We start from the raw sequence: 19,975 nt of genomic DNA, 5'->3' as shown, positions 1-19,975 counted from the left end.
CTGGTCAGGGTCGCTGTTTTCTGCAGGGTGACCTGTGGTGGTTTCACACTGCACCCCCCACTGGCCCCACTGCACCACCCCCGTCCTCCCCACACCCCCACGGTCCTCCATGGAGCATCGACAAACCGCCAACCTCTCACTGCCTACAGGGTCTCCTCACACCACCCCAAGTTCAAACCACACCCTGGGGACCCGGCTCGTGAGACCCCCAACGTCAGCCCTCACTACCCCACATCTCTTAATGACCTTCCCTGCTCGACCCCTGTCGGGGTCCAGCCCTAGCTGGATCCAGGGGAACCCTCAGGATGAACGGCGTTGGCGAGAGAGAGACACATAGGACCGGCCTTGATAGGGCCAAGTCTGCTAGGGAGAGAGAGAGAGAGAGAAAGAAAGAGACCAGACCAGGAAGCTGCGGCAGAGTCTGGCAGTTGCTTTATTTTTCACCATCTCCTTTATGCCCTAAGTTGGTTCATTTCTAAGGGGCAGATAAGCACACAGACTTGGTTTAATGTTACATCAGCTTGTCCTTCACGAAACCAGGCATGCTCTGTATATTTTTATTTATGAGAGTCTTTTCCCGTAGATTTTTGTACATTATCTTCTGGCCTTGAGCTCAGCAGGAAACAGAACAGTGGCGGTCTCATGGTACAGCAAGTTGTAACATAATAGAAATACAATCCTGTTGACATAAAAGCCAGTCTTTTTGCAGAAATTCTCAGCTAAATGTATCTAAAAAGTTTAACACACAAAGACTCTGTGGCTCTGGTGAGGCAGCCCCTGTTTAGCACTCCTGGTTAAAATTAACAATTATCTTATCGTTTTTACACTAGGGCCAAACTCTTATTTTACTAGATCTCCAACTATATTAACAATAGTTTCCACTGCACAACCTCAGCACATTAACATCAATCAAACGTTGATCTAATAACAACTTTTAAAACTATTTTTTTTGTATTCTCTAATAGAGCTTCCTCACCCCCCAAAGGGCTCTGTGCCTACTAGGGCCTTTTTAATGGTTAATCTCTATGTATAATATCTTTTGGCTTTCAGGCCTGTTGACAATTTATGGCTTGCACCTGGTGCAACTTCAAGCAACTTCAGTAGCTGACACTGTCTTTTTTGTGGTTAATCTATTTTCTTTCTATTAGGTGTCATCTCTATGGGAACTAGATAGGATTACATTTTTACAGAACAGAAATGTAAAGGATTGCAGAAACAGCAGATATGGCACAAAACAGGCTCTTAGTCTAAAAGTTAACTACCTGCAAGAAGTCGCCAGCTAATTCTCTATCTGAACTATTTTCTATTAGGCACATATGTGGCTATAATATTTGTGGAGCTTTTCTCACCCCGTGAAGGGGCCTATGCTTAATAGCTTCTTTTGTTAGCGTACTGTGCTTAGGATGTTTAGAACAATCATGAGCATTTTCTGCAATAGGAGCACACATATGCCAAACAAGCTAGAGTGCCAGCAAAAGGGTTTGAATTGAAGCATTCCCTTCATCCTTGGCCCCTTCATAGGGTACCAGCATCTAGGAGATTTATTAATTAGGGTTTTAAGTTGGTCCTCATTCGGTGAAAGAGGAGCAGGAGAGCTCTCGGCAGGCAGCACAAGAATCTGCAGCAGGGCGAACAAGAACAACAGCAGAAAAGCGGGGAGGATGCAGGGTGGGGTAGAGGCCGAGGCCAACCTGGAGGCTCCCTCATCCTAGACGGCCTTGCCTGTCAGGTTTTTTCCTGGCGACCTCGTCATGGACGGGGTCCCGGACGGCCTTGCCTGCCCAGTGTTTTCTTCACGACCTCGTCACGGGCAGGACCTCCCATAACGGCTCCCGGCAGACCCCCACTTCCCTGGCGAAGCCCTGGATCTGGTTTCAGCTTGCACTCACTCCAGAGATAAGTCTGGCCTCCAGGGTGGCTCAGGTGGTAAAGAATCCGCCCGCAGTGCAGGAGACCTGAGTTCGATCCCTGGGTGGGGATGATCCCCTGGAGGAGGGCATGGCAACTCACTTCAGTATTCTTGCCTGGAGAATCCCCGTGGACAGAGGAGTCTGGTGGGCTACAGTCCATGGCGTTGCGAAGAGTTGGACACACAGTGATTTTCAACCACTTCACCTGACTACCTACAGGAGGGGCCAGTGCCCTCCTTCTGCACCCCCAGCCCAAGGCTGCCTTAGAGCCACGTGGCTCAAGCCTGGGGTTCCAGGGGGTGCGCACCAGCTGGGGTACTTTTCCCAACATGCAGGAGTTTGCCAGGGCTGCCGAAACAAAGCACCACAGACCCGGCAGCTCAAACAACAGGAATTTATTGTCGTGCAACCTGGAGGCTGGCAGTCTGAGATCAAGGTGTCGCGGGGCCGGCTTCTGCTGAGGCCTCTCCCCCAGGCTGGTAGATGCCGCCTTCCTGCTGTGTACTCATGGGGTCCTTACCTTGGACTCTCTGGGTCCCAACCGACTCTGATAAGCACACCAGTCTGACGGGATGAGGGCCCATCCCCGTTTAATTTAGTTACCCCTTTAAAGAAGGCTGAGCACCAAAGAAAGCTTTCAAACTGTGGTGCTGGAGAAAATTCTTGAGAGTCCCTTGGACTGCAAGATCAAACCAGTCAAACCCAAAGGAAATCAACCCTGAATATTCACTGGAAGGACTGATGCTGAAGCTGAAACTCCAATACTTTAGCAACCTGGTGTGAAGAGCTGACTGATTGGAAAAGACCCTGATGCTGGGAAAGATTGAGGGCAAGAGGAAAAAGGGGGATAACAGAGGATGAGATGGGTGGATGGCATCACCAACTCATTGAACATGAGTTTGAGCAAACTCTGGGAGATGGTGAAGGACAGGGAGGCCTGGCATGCTACTGTCCATGGTGTTGCAAGGAGTCGGACACGACTGAGCAACTGGTAACAGCCCCTCTAAAGGGCGGGTCTCTAGATGCAGTCACACCCTGAGGTCCTGGGGCAGGGCTGCACACTTGTGAGCCTGGGGGAGACGATTCAGCCACAGCAGTGGCCTCACCCGTGTGCTGCTGCAGCTCGCATCTTCTTCTGTGACCTCTCACACAGGCCCTTTTCCATTCCGCTCCCTCTCTGTTTTCAGTTCCATCTGAAACTCCAGGTTCATCCTCTGCCCCCCCGAGCCCAGGTCTTACCCTCAGGAAGGACCTGCCATGGGCACGGTCTACTCCTTCGCTGCCCCTCTTCTCCCTGGGGTGATGCAGAGCCTGTTCCCTGATACTGGTTCGCCTCTCCTCAGATAGAGAACCCAAGCCTTAGGGGGACACATGCTGCCCGGAGCAAGGCCGCCGTCCTAGGGGCCTTTGCACTAGGTGTCTCTCCTGACTTAGTTCTAGCCCATGGAGTGAACACAGGAGTGGCGAGTGAATCACTCTCCTCTCCCTTTCTCCTTCCTCTTCACAGGGATGCAGGCACGATGGCTGGAGCTGGTACGGCTGCTTGGCACCATGAGATAGGTTTGGAATGGGGGCCCTTACAGCAGAGAGCACAGTAAGAGGAGCCTGGGCTCCTGACTCCCTGTTGGCCCCTGGCCACCCACTTGGGCTTCTACACGAAAGAAAACGCAAACTCTAGCTGACTTATGCCATGGTTACCATTTTGCCTTCCTACACACAGATTCCTTGGTACACATAAGTGTGCAATAGATGTTCTTTTGAGTGACGGGCCAGGCCAGCAGGGCGGGGCTGGGCCTGGAGCATCGAGAACCTGGGAGGTGCACCTTCAGTGTTCCGGAGGAGCCTGCTGGAAAGGACGACGGCTCTGTCCAGGCTTCGGGTCATCTCTTCCGCTCCCTCTCCCTCTGTGGGCTGTGGCTGAGCTGGACAACCCTGCCCACTCAGGAGCCTTCCTCCGTGTGGACAGAGCTCCAGTCAGCTGGCTCTGGTTCCCTGCACCCCTCACTTTGTCCTCCTGCCAGAGAAAAGTGACTGAATCTGACAGTTGGGTTGGAATGGTAGGCAGCTGGGTGTGGTCACTTCCTGCCCTCCTCTCCTGAAAGCCAGATGTTGTTTGGCTGCACACACCTGCTCTGTGCCCCCCCGCCCCAGCCCTCGTGAAAAGCATGTGCGGCGCCCCAGATGTCTAATTCTGGGGTTCAGATTCAGAACTGCCCTGGTGCCTCCTTCCGTCAGCGGTGTGGTTCCAAGGAGATGTTTCTGTCATCTTCTTACTGCTCTGACTTGTTCCCTGACTGCTTTAGAACTTAGGTGGGAAACAGGACAAGGTGTTTATTAGTTCCCCAGCCCCCGGGGGGAACTGTCATCTCTGACTGGCATGGGTGGGGGATGCAGGGCCAGAAAGGGAGTGTCAGTGGCAGAGTGCAGAAGCCCCTCCCTGCCCCAGGGCCGCCCCCAAAGGCATGCTGGTCCTCCCCAGTGCTGTGTCCACCTGCAGGAGGACAGCCGCCCCAGGAACAGAGGCTCCTGGCTTGAGCTCCTGGGCAGTCAGGCTGGGCAGGAGCAGTCTGCACAGGTTCAACAGACCTGGTCATGCCTGTGTGCGGGGGCCACGGGTGCGAGGAGGGCCAACCTAGGGTACAGAGGGGCCGAGGGCTGTGTTCTAGAACTGTCTGGCCCCAGGTCTCCGGTGCCCCGGCTGGAGTGCTCCTAGCTACGCCGATCTGTAGGAAGCAGAGAAGACAGCTAGAACCACACGCCAAAGCTGATCCCAGTCCCTGTGCCCATTTTCTGGAGGCAAAAACTGAGGCTTGGAACAGGAGGGGTGCAGGCAGTGGGGGCCAGACCTGAGATCAGCCAGCCTGGTGTCCGATGCAGGGCCTTTCCATCCAGCCGCTCTTTTGGGGTGTCTGCCCTCCTCCCTCTGCACTCACTCCCCCAGGGCCACCCACCCCCTCCTGCGTCCGCCTCCTGCACATGGGCCCTCTCCTTCCCGTCTGCGCCCCTCGTGCGCATGTCAAGGGGACAGGCCTGTGCAGCCTGGGCTTGCTGCCTCCAGCTCTGGGCACTGGCGCCTCGGTTCTGCGTCCCACTGCCCTGGGGACTCTCACCTGTGTGCATGTCTCTGGGGAGCTGCCCTGTCTCCAGGAAGAGCCAGAGGTCGCTGCATTTCTGCGACTCTACGCGGGTCACCCAGTAGCTGGCCACTGAGCCTGCGACTGGGGAGCAGGGGTCAGGGGTCAGTGGGATGGGCATGCCCAGAACCACAGCCACCCACCCCTAGTGGGAACCCACTTCTGCTGAAGAGCCAGCGGCAACTGGGGTGCATTTCAGGGGTCCCAGGCTGGAGTACCCACCCACAGCCACCAGCACCTTCCACTGAAAGGGGCATGGAAGCTTCCTCTGGACCAGCATCTGCAGGCCGAAGGTCGCACCGGTGCCTGCCAAGAGCCACGGTCCCCATCAGCCAGCTTGTCCGCAGGGCTGGCCAGGGGACCACCGCGGCAGAGCCGGCGCGCCCGCAGCACCTGCCAGGCTCCCAGCACTGCGGGCTGGTGACCTGGCGCCACTTGCTGGGGAGTCAGGGTTTGACCTCACACCCCGGACCCAGCCTACCTGTGACAAAGGTGGAAACGCCCTTCACGAAAGCGTTCGACTGGCACGCGGCGTACTCACCTAGTCCCTGGGATGGAAAAGGGGTTGAAGTCTCAGTTCCCTGCCCCTCCTGTCCCTCTCTAGGGCGCACTCCGGCCCCGGGGGAGGGGACCACTCATCGTGAGGCCCTGGGACCCAGACACACCGCACCTGCCCCCGTGCCCCCGCAGGCGGCAGGCCTCCACCACCACCGCAAGAGGGTCCCACGCCTCTGTCCCTCTTCGCCTCCCCGAGGAAGGTACTCCCACCAAGGCCCCCGCCCCGCTCAGGTCAGCTTCTGAGGTCGGGGCCCGCGTCCAGGCCGGCCTTCTCACCGGGTGCTTGCTGGCCACGGCGTCGTCCACCCGGGACAGGCCCAGGTTCACCATGGCTGGCTCGGCGCGAGGAACGGGCTGGCAGACCTACACCAGGCCGGGGGGGGCGGGGCCGGATGGGGAGGGCCGGGGCGCTGGGCGGGGCCTGTGCGGGGCCGGATGGGGCGGGGCGGGGCCTGTGCGGGCCGGAGCGGAGGGGGCGGGCCGGACAGATCGAGGGCCGGATGGGGCGGGGCGGGGCTTGCTCCGGCCGGAGCGGAGGGGGCGGGCCTGCGCGCGCCTCCAAGTGCAGGGCTCAGATTTGCGGGTGGTCGCAGGCTGGTGGTGTATGGCCTGGGTTGCCTGCCTTGTCTCCAAGCTGTTAGAGATTTGATTACTGTTAGTAATTTGTTGGGGTGGGCTTTGCGTAAGGGATTACCTGTACTGAAGACGACCACGGGATATGGGGTGGCGCATCTAAAAATGGTTTAGTGGGTTAACTCCCCAAACACTGTGAGCCCATACTTGGTGTTAGTCCTGTCCTCGGAGCCGGGGGTCCCACCGAGGAGTCAGAGTCCCTACCCCTCGTAGAGCAGACAGGTAAACAGACGTGGGGAGAGGTCAGGAAGACAAAATGGGGGCGGGGATGCAGAGGGTCAAGCAGAGGACCCTCAACCACGTGGGACTGAGCCCTGGCTTACTTGATAAGCTTCAGGAGGCCCAAGTGACTGGATCTGAGGGTCAGGCAAGGGTTGGGCTGTAAGTTAGGGTCTCCGGCCACAGCCTTCTGTGACTTGAAGCCTGGTGGGAGCTTCAGTTCTTCTGATTGCACCGGGAGGGCCCCGGGCAAGGATGTCAGCATGGTGGACACATGGCCTTCCTGCTTGATTGGGAGCCAGCCTTCCAGGAGAGCATCTGCTAAGGTTTAGAGGGTGCTTCAGCGATGGAGCAGGCAGGGGTGCTGTGGGCTGCATTTGGAGGCTGCACTGATAGGCTTTGGCACTGGGTTGGTGGTGCCAGTGAAAGGTTGCGGTGATGAGTCGTGTGCTATGCCGGGATTCGTGACCTCCACAGGAGAGGATTTCTATCCAGGGCCAGAGACAAGGCTTGACTACTCAGAGCTTTTTGTGTAGCAAAGTTTTATTAAAGTGTAATAGACATACACTCTTGACAAGAGCATTCCAGAAAAGCATCTATTTCTGCTTTATTGACTATGCCAAAGCCTTTGACTGTGTGGATCAGAATAAACTGTGGAAAATTCTGAAAGAGATGGGAATACCAGACCACCTGACCTGCCTCTTGAGAAACCTGTATGCAGGTAAGGAGGCAATAGTTAGAACTGTTGGTGGTCAGGGTTCCCACCTGACCACCAGCCTCCCAGACACCTGATGGGAGAAAACGACAGTGAAAGACAAAAACATCACCCCAACCTTCACATTATCCTTGTTCATTATTTTTTCAAGCAGGATTTCCTGAGAAAACACCTGGGAGATGAAGACTCGGTGAGTGAGACAGCAGAAAAAAGCAGATGCTGGAAGCAGACCCATTGGGCTTCCCTGGTGGCTTGGTAAAGAGACCGCCCGAAATGCAGGAGACCCAGGTTCAATCCCTGTTTTGGGAAGATCCCCTGGAGAAGCAAATAGCAACCCACTCCAGTATTCTTGTCTGGAAAATCCCGTGGGGAGAGGAACCTGGCAGGCTATGGTCCATGGGGTCACAGAGTCGGACATGGCTTAGCAACTAAACCACCAAACCACCATTCCCATCATGAGGCTCCACCCTCATGACCTAATCACCTCCCAAAGGCCCCACCCCTCAGTCCCATCACATCAGGGCTTAGGGTGTCAGCTGCAGTGCAGGTGACCTGGGTTCAATCCCTGGCTTGGGAAGATCACCTGGAAAAGGAAACAACTACCCACTCCAGTATTCTGGCCTGGAGAATCCCATGGACTATACCGACTCTGGGTCGCAGAGTCGGGCATGACTGAGTGACTTTCAGATGTATAGGTCCAATGACTACCCTGGTAACGGTAGAGAATCTGCCTACAATGCAGGAGACCCAGGTTGGATCTCTGAATCAGGAAGATCAACTGGAGAAGGGAGTAGAACCCACTCCAGTAATCTGGCCTGGAGGATTCCATGGACTGTATAGTCCATTGGGTCTCAAAGAGTTGGACAGGACTTTCACTTTATGACTTTTTAAAAAAATTTTTAATTATTTTATTGAAATATAGTTTATTTACAGTGTCATGTTAATTATTGCTATACAGAAAGTGATTCAGTTTTATATATATGTGTGTGTGTATCAATTCAGTTCAGTCGCTCAGTCGTGTCTGACTCGTTGTGACCCAATGGACTGCAGCACACCAGGCTTCCCTGTCCATCACCAATTCCTAGAGCTTACTCAAACTCATGTCCATCGAGTCGGTGATGCCATTCAGCCATCTCATCCTCTGTTGTCCCCTTCTCCTCCCGCCTTCAATCTTTCCCAGCATCAGGGTCTTTTCCAATGAGTCAGTTCTTCACATCAGGTGGCCAAAGAATTAGAACTTCTTATATATATATATAGTATATATGTACACAGACTCTTTTTTTAAATTTAAACTTTTTATTTTCTATTGGGGTATAGCCAATTAACAATCTCATGATGGTTTCAGGTGAACGGGGGGACCCAGCCCTACACATGTACCATGCTCCCCCAAACCCCGCGCCACCCAGGCGGCCACATGATACTGAGCAGAGTGCCAGGACGTGAGTGGGGGGGAGGGTACTCAGACACTCAGACTGCACAGAGGCTGTGGAAACAGCTAAGATTACTCTGCTTCACGAGGTGAGAACCATATTTGAAACTGTATTGCATTTTCACAAAACATTATAAACTCTAAAGATGAAACTATAAAAAAGGCAGTTGAACATCTGTGTAAAACAAGATAGTGACAATTTTTAAAAATATATATTTATTTTAATTGGAGGCTAATTACTTTACAATATTGTAGTGGTTTTGCCATACATTGACATGAATCCGCCATGGGTGTACATGTGTTCCCCATCCCGACCCCCCTCCCGCCTCCCTCCCCATCCCATCCCTCAGGGTTATCCCAGTGCACCAGCCCGGAGCACCCTGTCTCATGCATCGAACCTGGACTGATGATGATAATATACATGTTTCAATGCCATTCTCCCAAATCATCCCACCCTTGCCCTCTCCCATAGAGTCCAAAAGACTGTTCTATACATCTGTGTCTCTTTTGCTGAGTGACCATCATTAAAACTAAATCTCTGCATAGTCCTGAAAAAAAAAATGCAACCACACAAATCATGAAAAATAGAAACGTCATATTTCTTGTAAGTAAAAAACCCCAAAGTCCACCAAAGATCTCTCTCTCGCCTCTGTCTTAAGACTTCCTGGAGAACTAAGAAAGATTGTGGAGAGGAGAGGAGATGGACAAGTGCCCTAAGACTGATCTGAAATAGGTCCAGAACTCCAACAGGGATGTAGACCAGCCACCAAGACGGGACCACAGGGCAGTTTGGGGCTCAGCGGCGACTTCAGAAAGGCATCACTTTTGGGAAGGAGGAGTGTTAGAAAGGGCAAGGGTGCCTTTCCACATGGGGTAGTGGAGCAAAATAAACACCTGTAAATGTAGGATCCTTCAAGACAAAAGCGAGACAAACTTCACACACACACCAGTGCCCAAATGCCACCCGTTAAAGAGAGTCCATTAAGGAGACGTTCTGTGCAGTCAGCAAAAATAAGACTGGGAGCTGACTGTAGCTCAGATCATGAACTCCTAATTGCAAAATTTAGACTTATATTGAAGAAACTAGGCAAAACCACTACACCATTCAGGTATGACCTAAGTCAAATCCCTTATGCTTGTACAGGGGAAATGACAAATAGATTCAAGGGACTAAATCTGATAGAGTATCTGAAGAACTGTGGATGAAAGCTCATGGCATTGTACAAGAGGCAGTGTCAAAACCATCCCCAAGAAAAACTAATGAAAAAGGGCAAAATGGTTGTCTGAGGAGGCCTTTCAAATAGCTGGGAAAAGGAGAGAAGCTAAAGGCAAAGGAGAAAAGGAAAGATATACCCATCGGAATGCAGAGTTCCTAAGAATAGAAAGAGATAAGAAAGCCTTCCTCAGAGATCAATGCGAAGAAATAGAGAAAAACAATAGAATGGGAAAAACTAGAGATCTCTTCAAGAAAATTAAGAGAAACCAAAAGAACATTTCATGCAAAGATGGGCTCAATAAAGGACAGCAATGCTATGGACCTAACAGAAGCAGAAGATATTAAGAAGGGGTGGCAAGAATATGCAGAAGAACTATACAAAAAAGATTTTAATGACCCAGATAACCACGACAGTGTGATCACTCACCTAGAGCCAGACATCCTGGAATGCAAAGTCAAGTGGGCCTTAGGAAACATCACTAAGAACAAAGCTAGTGGAGATGATGGAATTTCAGTTGAGCTGTTTCAAATCCTAAAAGATGATGCTGTGAAAGTGCTGCACTCAATATGCCAGCAAAGTTGGAAAATTTTCAGTGGCCACAGGACTGGAAAGCTCAGTTTTCATTCCAATCCCAACGAAAGGCAACATCAAAGAATGCTCACACTACTGCACAATTGCACTCATCTCACACACTAGCAAAGTAGTGCTCAAAATTCTCCAAGCTAGGCTTCAACAGCATGTGAACTGAGAACTTCCAGATGTTCAAGCTGAATTTAGAAAAGGCAGAGGAACCAGAGATCAACTTGCCAACATCCATTGGATCACAGAAAAAGCAAGAGAGTTCCCAGAAAATCATCTACTTCTGCTTTATTGACTACACCAAAGCCTTTGTGTGGATTGCAACAAACTGTGGAAAATTCTTCAAGAGATGGGAATACCAGACCACCTTACCTGTCTCCTGAGAAATCTGTATGCAGGTCAAGAAGCAACAGTTAGAGTCAGATATGGAACAACAGACTGGTTCCAAGTTGGGAAAGGAGTACATCAAGGCTGTATATTGTTACCCTGCTTATTTAACTTATATGCAGAGTACATCATGCAAAATGCTGGGCTCCATGAAGCACAAGCTGGAATCAAGATTGCCAAGAGAAATATCAATAACCGCAGATATGCAGATGACACCACCTTTATGGCAGAAAGCAAAGAGGAACTAAAGAGCCTCTTGATCAAAGTGAAGAGGAAAGTGAAAAAGCTGGCTTAAAACTCAACACTCAAAAAATGAAGATCCTGGCATCTGGTTCCATCACTTCATGACAAATAGATGGGGAAACAATGGAAACAGTGAGAGACTTTATTTTGGGGGACTCCAAAATCACTGCAGATGGTGACTGCAGCCATGAAATTAAAAGATGCTTGCTCCTTGGAAGAGAAACTATGACCAACCTAGACAGCATATTAAAAAGCAGAGACATTGCTTTGCCGATAAAGGTCTGTCTAGTCAAAGCTATGGTTTTTCCAGTAGTTATGTATGGATGTGAGAGTTGGACCATAAATAAAGCTGAGCACTCAAGAATTGATGATTTTGAACTGTGATGTTGGAAAAGACTCTTGAGAGTCCCCTGGACAACAAGGAGATCAAACCAGTCCATCCTAAAGGAAACCAGTCCTGAATATTCACTGGAAGGACTGATGCTAAAGATGAAGCTCCTATACTTTGGCCCCCTGATGGAAAGAACTGACTCACTGGAAAAGACCCTGATTCTGGGAAAGATTGAAAGCAGGAGGGGAAGGTAACGACACAGGCTGAGATGGCTGGATGGCATCACCGACTCGGTGGACATGAGCTTGAGCAAGCTCTGGGAGTTGGTGATGGACAGGGAGGCCTGGCATGCTGCGGTCCATGGGGTCACAAAGAGTCAGACACGACTGAGCAACTGAACTAATTGAACTGAACTGAAAGAGTCCTCTGCATATGGATGCATATGAATTAGGAATCTTGAAAGTCATGCAAACTGCCAATCCCGTTCAAGAGATGAATAGACTTAAGGAGTCTTCATACTTTGCTCTTAGAAGAAGAAATCAAGGAAAGGATGAAAACATTTCTTCTAATGGAAATCCCACCATGGGGAGAGGAGCGTATGTGGAAAGCAATAACTATAACATGAAACTCCAAACTGAACTAAATATGCCAAAGAATTGAAAGACATTAGAAGAACATCTTGAAATATATTTTTTTAATTAACTAAGAGCAGAAATGAACAAAAACAGGAAAGAATTCAGTAAGAGCTAATTGTTCTCAGGAAAGAAATTGACTCTCAGACTTTACCAATAAAGGAAAATTCATCAGGGTCTCCAGGCAAATGATCAAATTACTTTCAAGGGTGAGAACAAGCTGGCATCAAACTTCCAAAGGCAAAATACAAGTCAAGACAAACAGAAATATACTTGTAGCAGGAGCGATGCACACACCCTGTCAGTAAAGGTCGGCCTGAGGACTCACTGTGGGTGAGGAGTAAGTGAAAGTGTGAATCACTCAGTCGTGTCTGACTCGTTGCGACCCCGTTGAACCTGGGTCAAAACACCAGAGTTCAAAATCATCAGTCATCAGTTGCAGGCAGATTCCTTACCATCTGAGCCACCAGGGAAGCCCCAGTTTTTATTAACTCCTTGTTTTAAACCACAGACTGCGTTTTCCCCTTTCTCTTTCTGTGCAGTAACTTCCGTGCCAGGTCTCGTGGAGGACACTTGGTGGGAGCCCTGGTCTCCGTCATCGCCCTCTGAATTGTCCCCGTCCGCCTTCCTGTACTGAAGCCCTCGTACTGGACTTGATGTACTTGGCCACGCCTCTGGGGCCTTCCAGGGGGTGAAAGTGAAGTGGGGTAGGGCTGGGCCCCTTAGAAGAGGGCAGGATCCCAGAGACCTGCCCCCACGTGTGCAGAGAAGAGGGTGTGACGGGAACGCTGCCATCCACAAGCCGTCATGGGGGCCCCCGCCAGGCACCAGCCTCTTAGCACCCTGACCTCAGACTTCCGGCCTGCTTCTGTACCCCCGTTGCTTCTGTACCGCGTTCAGCGGCTTCTGTGTTATGGCAGCCCAAGCAGACATCCTAGACCCTTCTATCCGGAGGTCCAGCTGAGGCAGACGGCCCTGCTCCCCCGAGCTCTGGCCAGACAGGTCTGGGTGGAAGGCCAGGCACTCCCCAGGCACCTTGCATGCGTTGGAGCGCAGCCTCCGAACATCCCCCTGTTCGTCTTTCTGGACCCGTCTTAGACAGGCCCGCCCCTCGAGGGTGGGCCTTACTCCTGCAGGCTTTCTGGTGGCCCGGTGGGGTCAGCAGGGTCTCTCTTCTCTGCCGGATGGGCCTCACCAGTCCCTCAGCTGTGCTCAGAAGCCCTGTGATCCTGCTCTGCACGTGGGCAGGGGGAGGACACCCACCCACATTCTCTGCCCTGCCCCAGCCAAAGAAGGAGGGTGTGGCCACACATTGCAGCCGTGGGGGGTGCCCCCAGGCACTGAGGAGGGCCAGGCTGACCAGAGATGGAGCCAGCAGGGGCCGGGCTAGGGCAGCTGTGGCCGAGAGGGCCTGACCTAACGCCCATGGATTTGAGCTCAGGCCAGCAGGGAGCCAGGCGAAGATAGATAGGCGGCAGCCATGGTCACCTTCCACCTGGGAGGAGCTCGGCTCGGGGCCAGCCTGGGGCTGCCGCGGTCTCTCGGGGACCAGAGGAGGGACCAGGGGGCCCAGGGCAGCCCAGCCCGCAGGCGCTGAGCAGCACGGGCCGGCGGAAGGGATACGGGGACAGCGGGAGCCGGCCTGCCCGCAGTCGTCTCAGCCACAGCGGGAGAAGCCCACCCAGGGGCGGGTGACCCCCCCAGTCAGGGTGAATCCAGACTCCCGAGAGCCAGGTCTGCTGCGATGTGGAGGGCAGTCACGGGACACACACCCCACCAGCCCGCCTGCCACCCCTCCCCCCCAGGAAAGACGGGACCATGGGTTCGGCTGTGGAGTTTATTTGGGCGGAGCACATGCCGGTGGCCCCCCCAGGGCTGGAAGCACCCCGGTGGGGGGCGGGGGCTCCCCTAGGTCAGCTCCTGTGACATGGAAGGGCAGGGCCTCAGGGTGCCGCCCTCATCCGAGGGCCCCGGCCAGGAGTGTGCGTCCTAGCTGAGTGGCCTGGCCCTCAGTTTCTCTACCTGTAAAGTGGGGTCACAGTCCCGTCTCTCGGGGCTGTTGAGACAGAGGGGGCCATGCAGCTGAAGGGTTAGCACGGTGGGGAGCCCGACACGGGGTCCACAGGGCCTGTGCCCCCCAGGCAGGACCCTGCTGGGTGGAAACCGGAAGAGGCCAGCCTGCCCTGCCCCGCCCGCCCCAGCCTCCAGGGCCCCCTCCTGGCGTCAATACCCTGGAGGCCCCAGGAGCTAGAGTGAACCCGGACTCCCGTCAGGCTGGGACTCAGCCTGGGTGGAGACTCGCCTCTCTCAGGAGCTTGGCGCACCTCCCGCAGGCTGGGCCAGCGTGCGGGGCTGCGCGGGGGGCAAGCACCCGGGCCCCTCTCAGCCCAGGCTTTGCAGCCACAGGAGGGGCTGGCCCAGGACAGGAGATGCTCACAGGGTCCACGCCCGGGTCGGCCGCGACCCTCCGGAAGCCCCGGCTCCGCCCGCCCCGGAGTCAGCCCCCCCACCCCTGGGACCCCAGCCTCCTCTTCCAGCTGTGACAGGGAGGCCTGGGGACCCAGCCCCAACCTTGGGGCAGGGAAGGGGACTCACCACCTAGAACAGCAGGTTCACACAGGTCACTATGGAGAAGAGATGGTGGGGAAGTGGGGAGATGGTTCCTAGGAAGGGGGCCCCCCGGCCTCCTGGCCCGACACTCACAGTCCTTGGTGAGCAGCTGCACATCCGAGGCCGACAGCCCCTGCTCCACGGCCGTCTCCACAAACTTTTCTGTGGCCTTCTCATTGTGATCCAGGGTCCGGGCTGCGAGGAAGGGGGTGCGGCTGGCTGGGGCCTCCAGGGACGCCCTCCCTGCAGGCCCTGGGCCCTCCCTGCCCAGCCAGTCCCCGCTCTGCCCCGCCCACCCCAGGCCCCCACCATCTGCCCCCAGCTTCCCGCGGGCCTGGCCGGGGCGGGGTGGGGCTGAGGCCCGGGCTCACTGAAGAGCTTTAGCTCGCCACTGGGCTTCCCGCCTCTGTGCCGGGTGATGTTCATGATGGCGTAGGTCTTGTAGTCCGTGGCCACCACGATGACCTCTTTGCCTCCTTGGGACAAACCAAACACAGGAGTCCCAGGCTGTGTGTTGGGGGGGCCTCCCATGGGCCATACCCGCACCCCGGAAAGTACACACGCAGTTAGGTGCTGCACACACAGGGGGCCACAGCTGGCCTTCTGGACTCCCCGGGGGAGCTTCCTGAGGAGGGTGGGCAGGGAGCCCCACTGGCCAGGACAGAGGACACCCAATCAGTCTCATCAGAGGTTGCAGAGAGGAGGTGCGGGCAGCCCAGGCCAGAGGCTGGGCGGCTTCCGTGCAGGCTGGGCAGTGAGCTCAGGCCGAGGGCTCTGGGTGACCACGTCCCCACGGGAAGACCCTGAGGGCCAGGGTGGCCGAGCAAGGGCCGTGTGTGGTGGGACGGAGGGTCCCCACCGGCTTCCAGCCACGTGGAGGGCAGGGCTGAGGACTCTGGGCTGCTGGGCACCACCCTGGCCTCTGGGCTGAGCAGGGTATGGGGCAGGGAGTGAGGAAGGGGCGATCGCAGGCCGCGTTCCTCACCAGAGTCTGAAGGGAGCTTGAACTTCCCAGGGGCGTCCCCCTTCACGGCCTGGTTCTTCTCCTTCACGCACAGGTTCATGCTGAGAGGGCAGACGCTTTCAGCCCAGCCTCGCCCACCCTCACCGCGCCTTGCTCTGGACGAGGGGCAGCTCTGAGACCACCAGGGAGCCCCCCGACCAGCGGGCCCCTGTCCGGCTCCACGTCCAGGTGCCGGCCACCTCAGGAAGCCGCCTTAGAGAGCGGGAGTCCGCGCCTCCGCTCTGCCCCGGGGGCCCCAGCACCCTCCTCCCCCCGCCCCATCCTCGTCCCAGCAGGGGGCCTGCGGGACACCCGGAAGGTCGGCGCCACTCACTGGTCAGACACGGAGGTCAGGCTGAGCTGGGCCCCGTCGTGTTCCACTCTCACGGCCCCCACCTTCCGCCCTGGGGACGGGCTCTGGTGCTCCAGGTTGGAGGCCAAGGCAATCTCATACCACATGCCTGAAAACTAGGGGGCAGCAAGCTGGAGGGGGGCTGCCTTAGGGGGCCCGCCGCCGGGATCAGGGCCTCCCCCAGCCAAGTAGGACAGTGGTCTGGGGAATTCCTGGGCCCCACGCCTGGAGCTAGCAGGGGCTCTAGAGGGAACGTGTTCCCAGGGCTCCCAGGCTCCCTCCGGCCGGCCTGGCCATCCACCACGGCAGGCGCCCTGACGCAGCCACCTGGGTCAAGTTGAAGTTCTGGAGGCCCAAGTCCTCCTTGCCAGCCACCAGCACCACGAGCAGCCCCAACAGGACCGTGAGCAAGTTTCCCCTCATGTCTGGCCGGCAGGGGCTGGGGCCAGCTCCCCAAAGCCACAGGACACGGTCCTCGGGCCCAGCCCAGGCTTATACCCTCCCCGTGGGTGTCAGCAAGGGCACAGCCTGGCTTCATTAAGCAGACCACCCGCCCGCCCATCGGCCAGGCCAGGCCTGAGGGCCTCCGCCCCCAGACCGCGGTGTTGCCCGGCTCCCTCCTGTGCTCCACAGCCAGTCGGCCGCCCTGTAGGCTGGGCCCCAGGCCCCCGGGGGAACAGCGCCCAGGGCCCCCAGACCACCCGCGGGAGGCCGGAGGACAGTGTGGGGCTCCCTGGCGCGGGGGCAGGACAGGAGGCGGCACGTCCTGCACTTCGGGGATGCGTGTGTGGGGGGCGGATGGCAGTTGGGGCCCCTCGCGGCACCGGGACCCAACCACTGCCCATGAGGCTCCAGCAGGAGCCCTCAGCAGTACCTGGCACCCGGCCCGCGGCCCGGCTGGGAGCCCCAAGCGACCTCCGGATGTGGGCGCATGCCCCCGAGGGCCCGCCAGCTGCATAGGCAGGGGCCCGGGTCAATGGGGTGGGACCAAGGACACGGGTGCCCACATGATGCTGACTCTGCAGCCCGGCAGACCTCCCCGCCGCCCCAGGCAGTGGGCAGTGAGGCGTGAGCCAGGACATCCCAACCCCGCCAGCCCTGCAGGCTGATCAGCAGCCCCCGAGGCAGCTCCCCTGGCCCTTCACCCACGGAACTGTTGCCTGCGGCGGGGGTAGCGTCTCTCCGTCCCACGGGTGAACGGCTTCATGAGCAGGGGTGGAAGGCACGTGTCCAGGCCCACCTGGTAGGTGGGCAGCCACCCCGACACCCCAGCTGCCCTCGTGGTCCTTGACTGCACCCCACCTCCAGGTGTCAGCCACCTGCCCAGCAGAGACAAGGGGGTGGGCTTCCCGCCGGTGGCCGACAGTAGCCAGGCCACAGGGCTTGGGGAGCGGCAGGGACAGAGACAGGGAGACAGAGACAGAAGGTGAGGGTGGGGTGGGGAGAGATGCCCGCGGAGTGCCAAAGGGATGCGGGGGTCTTGGCCCCCAGGGAAGCAGAGTGGCTGGGCCCCACAGACACTGCAGGGCCTCACGGTCTCAGCTCAGCCTGCCGCTCACGGCAGAGGCTCCAGGGCAGCTGCTGAACGTTTGTTGACCCCACCAGCTCACCCGTCACCCCCTGCCCCCCAGGAAAGACGGGACTATGGGTTTGGCTGTAGAGTTTATTAGGACAGAGCAGCTGCAGGTGGCCTCCCAGGGCTGGCGGCCCAGGGAGGCCGGGTGAGCGGGGCTCCAAGCATCCCCTTGGGGACGGCGGCTCCCCTAGGTCAGCTCCTGTGACAGGGAAGGGCAAGGCCTCAGGGCGCCATCCGAACCCGGGGGCACCAGGCAGGGGTGGGCATCCTAGCTGAGTGGCCTGGGCCTCAGTTTCCCTACCTGCAAAGTGGGGTCACAGTCCCGTCTCCCGGAGCTGTTGAGACAGAGGGACTGTGCAGCTGAAGGGTTAGCACAATGGGGGACCCGGGAGCCCGAGACGGGGTCCACAGGGCCTGTGTCCCCCAGCGGATGGAAACCCGGGTGAGGCCAGCCTCCCCTGCCCTGCCCGCCCCAGCCTCCAGGGCCCCCTCTGGGCCGCCTGGCATCAGCACCCTGGAGGCCCCGCGATCTAGAATGAGCTGGGACTCCCGTCAGGCCGGGACTCAGCTGGGGGTTAAGACTCACCTCCTTCAGGAGCCTAGAGCACCTCCCTGCGGGAAGGGAGAGCGTGAGGGGCTGCACATGGGATGCGTGCCCGGCCGCCACCCCCCGCCGTCATGGGCCGCCTCGCCCAGAGACCACCCCAAGGCCTGGAGCTCACCGTGCCGGCCCACCAGGTACAGCCCCATGTCTGTGGTCAGCTCCCGGAACTTCAGGAACCCGGGCTCACACTTGCCGCCCAGGCTCCGAGCTGTGGGGGCATGCGGGCGTGAGCCAGGGGGCCCCTGGGGGCCGCAGCGGTCCAGCCCCCACCCCGGGGCAGCTTACTGAAATACTTGAACACGTAAAACTCCTTGTTCTGCCACTGGAGGGACACGCGCAGGATGGCGTAGTGCTCATAGTCCGTGTCTATCACGTGGATCTCCCGGCGGCCTGCGTGGACAAGCGGGAGCGACAGGCCTGGGTGGACGGGCGCCCCCCGGGGCGGGTCGGCCTGGGAAGTCAGTGTCGACAGGGCCTGACTCCATTCTCCCCCACGCAGCCGGGACCCTCTCGGGACACCGGGACCCTCTTGGGGGGACTAGAGCAGCTCTGGCAGGATGGCCAGTCTGTTGGGGGGAGCAGAGGAGCCTGGGGTGCTAGGAGGAGTGCAGGGAGCAGCATGAGGAACAGCCAGGCCAAGAGGAACTGGCGGGTGGGGCCCAAGGAAGCAGCTCTTACCAGGAAACACAAATTTCCCCAAAACATTCATTTCTGAGCTCACTATTTCTTCAGTCTGACAACTTCCTGAGCTGAAAGGCAACAGAGCGATCACTGAGAAAACGCCTGCCTGCGTGCCTTCTCGGGGCCCACTCCTGGCAAGGGGACGGGCGTGCTGGCCTCGGGGGCACCTGGGGCAGGGGGCCGTGCCGGCCCCTCGCCCGAGGGCCCTGCGCCCTTTGGAGAGCCACCCACCGCCAAGTCCTTCCCGTCCTCCTAAACCCACGGGGCCTCATCAAGACAGCCTGCTTCATTCGGGAGAGGACGCAGCTTTGCGGCCTGGGGCCCGGTCTCAGGGGAGGGTGGAGGAGGACCCCGGGGGGACTGGTGCACCCGAGGACACTAGCAGCCACGCCCCACACCCGCGGCTGCAGCCTCCCTGACACACACGCCTGACCCCGCGCTCCCGGGGGCCGGGCCGCTCACTTGTTGTAGGCGACCGTCACGGTCAGCGTCTCCCCACTCACGGTCAGGAACAAGGCCTCCAGCCTCTTCGGGGTCTTTAGTGCCAAGTTTTCTCTGGAGGCCACACCAGCTTCCCACCAGAATCCTACCATCTAGAGAAAGGACCGGAGCCAAGCCCGTTCGGGCAGCTGAACCGGGCCCCGGGAGGCAGACCCCTCTCCATAGACCTCCCAGGCAGGGAGTCAGCGGGCTCTGAAAGGTCAGCGAAGCAGCAGGTGGCGGGCCTTCTCCGGGGTCCCCACACGGGCCTGTCTGCAGCTGCTGCAGGGCTGGTGCCCTGTCTCTGAGGAGACCCCGCCTTGCAGTGCCTGCCCCTGGGCAGAGGCAGCGGTGGTCAGAGCCTGAGAGACAGGGCAGAGAGCAGGCTGGCTGGATGTGAAGGCCCCCAGGGGTGGTGGCCAACAGCCCTGCACCGTGGGGGAGGCCCGGCTCCCCACGGCCATGCTGGAGGACCGAGCGCCCGCCCTGGAAACCACCCCTGGGGCCCGGACCGTCCCTCTGAAGCTTTTAAAAACTGATCATTTTTTGCAAGAGAAACAAATCTGTGTCTGACACTGGCTGTTTCTGAGCCTGCTGGCCCAGGCCGGGCAAAAAAGGAGCTCAGACAAAGAAGCCTCCAGATGGAGACCGAGAACGCCCCCCGCCGAGGTCCTGGCCCGGG

At 57.2% G+C, this 19,975-nt stretch overlaps 3 protein-coding genes and 1 long non-coding RNA gene across 4 annotated transcripts; 1 reads left to right on the top strand and 3 right to left on the bottom strand.

The window, feature by feature from the left end:
• Positions 1-4,226: 4,226 nt before the first annotated feature.
• Positions 4,227-6,008, bottom strand: TMEM141 (transmembrane protein 141). The gene is made up of 5 exons (XM_020888467.2): positions 5,879-6,008; positions 5,526-5,592; positions 5,267-5,350; positions 5,021-5,128; positions 4,227-4,633 (listed from the first exon to the last, which is right to left on the bottom strand). Exons 1-5 carry the CDS (start codon positions 5,930-5,932, stop codon positions 4,620-4,622), a joined length of 327 nt encoding a protein of 108 aa, XP_020744126.1. The 5' UTR covers positions 5,933-6,008; the 3' UTR covers positions 4,227-4,619.
• A 138-nt stretch (positions 6,009-6,146) lies between these two features.
• Positions 6,147-13,064, top strand: LOC139031275 (uncharacterized). Its single transcript, XR_011483759.1, has 3 exons — positions 6,147-7,175; positions 7,324-7,359; positions 12,530-13,064. It is a non-coding gene; the product is annotated as an uncharacterized lncRNA (long non-coding RNA).
• Positions 13,065-14,452: 1,388 nt separating this feature from the next.
• LOC110134173 (epididymal-specific lipocalin-5-like) lies at positions 14,453-16,479 on the bottom strand. The gene is made up of 5 exons (XM_070456074.1): positions 16,280-16,479; positions 15,935-16,068; positions 15,583-15,662; positions 14,969-15,073; positions 14,453-14,792 (listed from the first exon to the last, which is right to left on the bottom strand). The coding sequence occupies exons 1-5, from the start codon at positions 16,373-16,375 to the stop codon at positions 14,485-14,487; spliced, it is 723 nt and encodes a 240-aa protein (XP_070312175.1). The 5' UTR covers positions 16,376-16,479; the 3' UTR covers positions 14,453-14,484.
• A 614-nt stretch (positions 16,480-17,093) lies between these two features.
• On the bottom strand, positions 17,094-19,761 carry LCN8 (lipocalin 8). Its single transcript, XM_070472880.1, has 6 exons — positions 19,276-19,761; positions 18,811-18,881; positions 18,418-18,522; positions 18,137-18,340; positions 17,487-17,727; positions 17,094-17,334 (listed from the first exon to the last, which is right to left on the bottom strand). Exons 1-6 carry the CDS (start codon positions 19,404-19,406, stop codon positions 17,094-17,096), a joined length of 993 nt encoding a protein of 330 aa, XP_070328981.1. The 5' UTR covers positions 19,407-19,761.
• Positions 19,762-19,975: the final 214 nt, after the last annotated feature.

The sequence above is a fragment of the Odocoileus virginianus genome, chromosome 2 (genome assembly GCF_023699985.2).
Source record: "Odocoileus virginianus isolate 20LAN1187 ecotype Illinois chromosome 2, Ovbor_1.2, whole genome shotgun sequence".
Classification (NCBI taxonomy): Eukaryota; Metazoa; Chordata; class Mammalia; order Artiodactyla; family Cervidae; genus Odocoileus; species Odocoileus virginianus.
The sequence above is the reverse complement of the archived record's forward strand: the minus strand, read 5'-3'. Positions and strand labels throughout refer to the sequence as shown.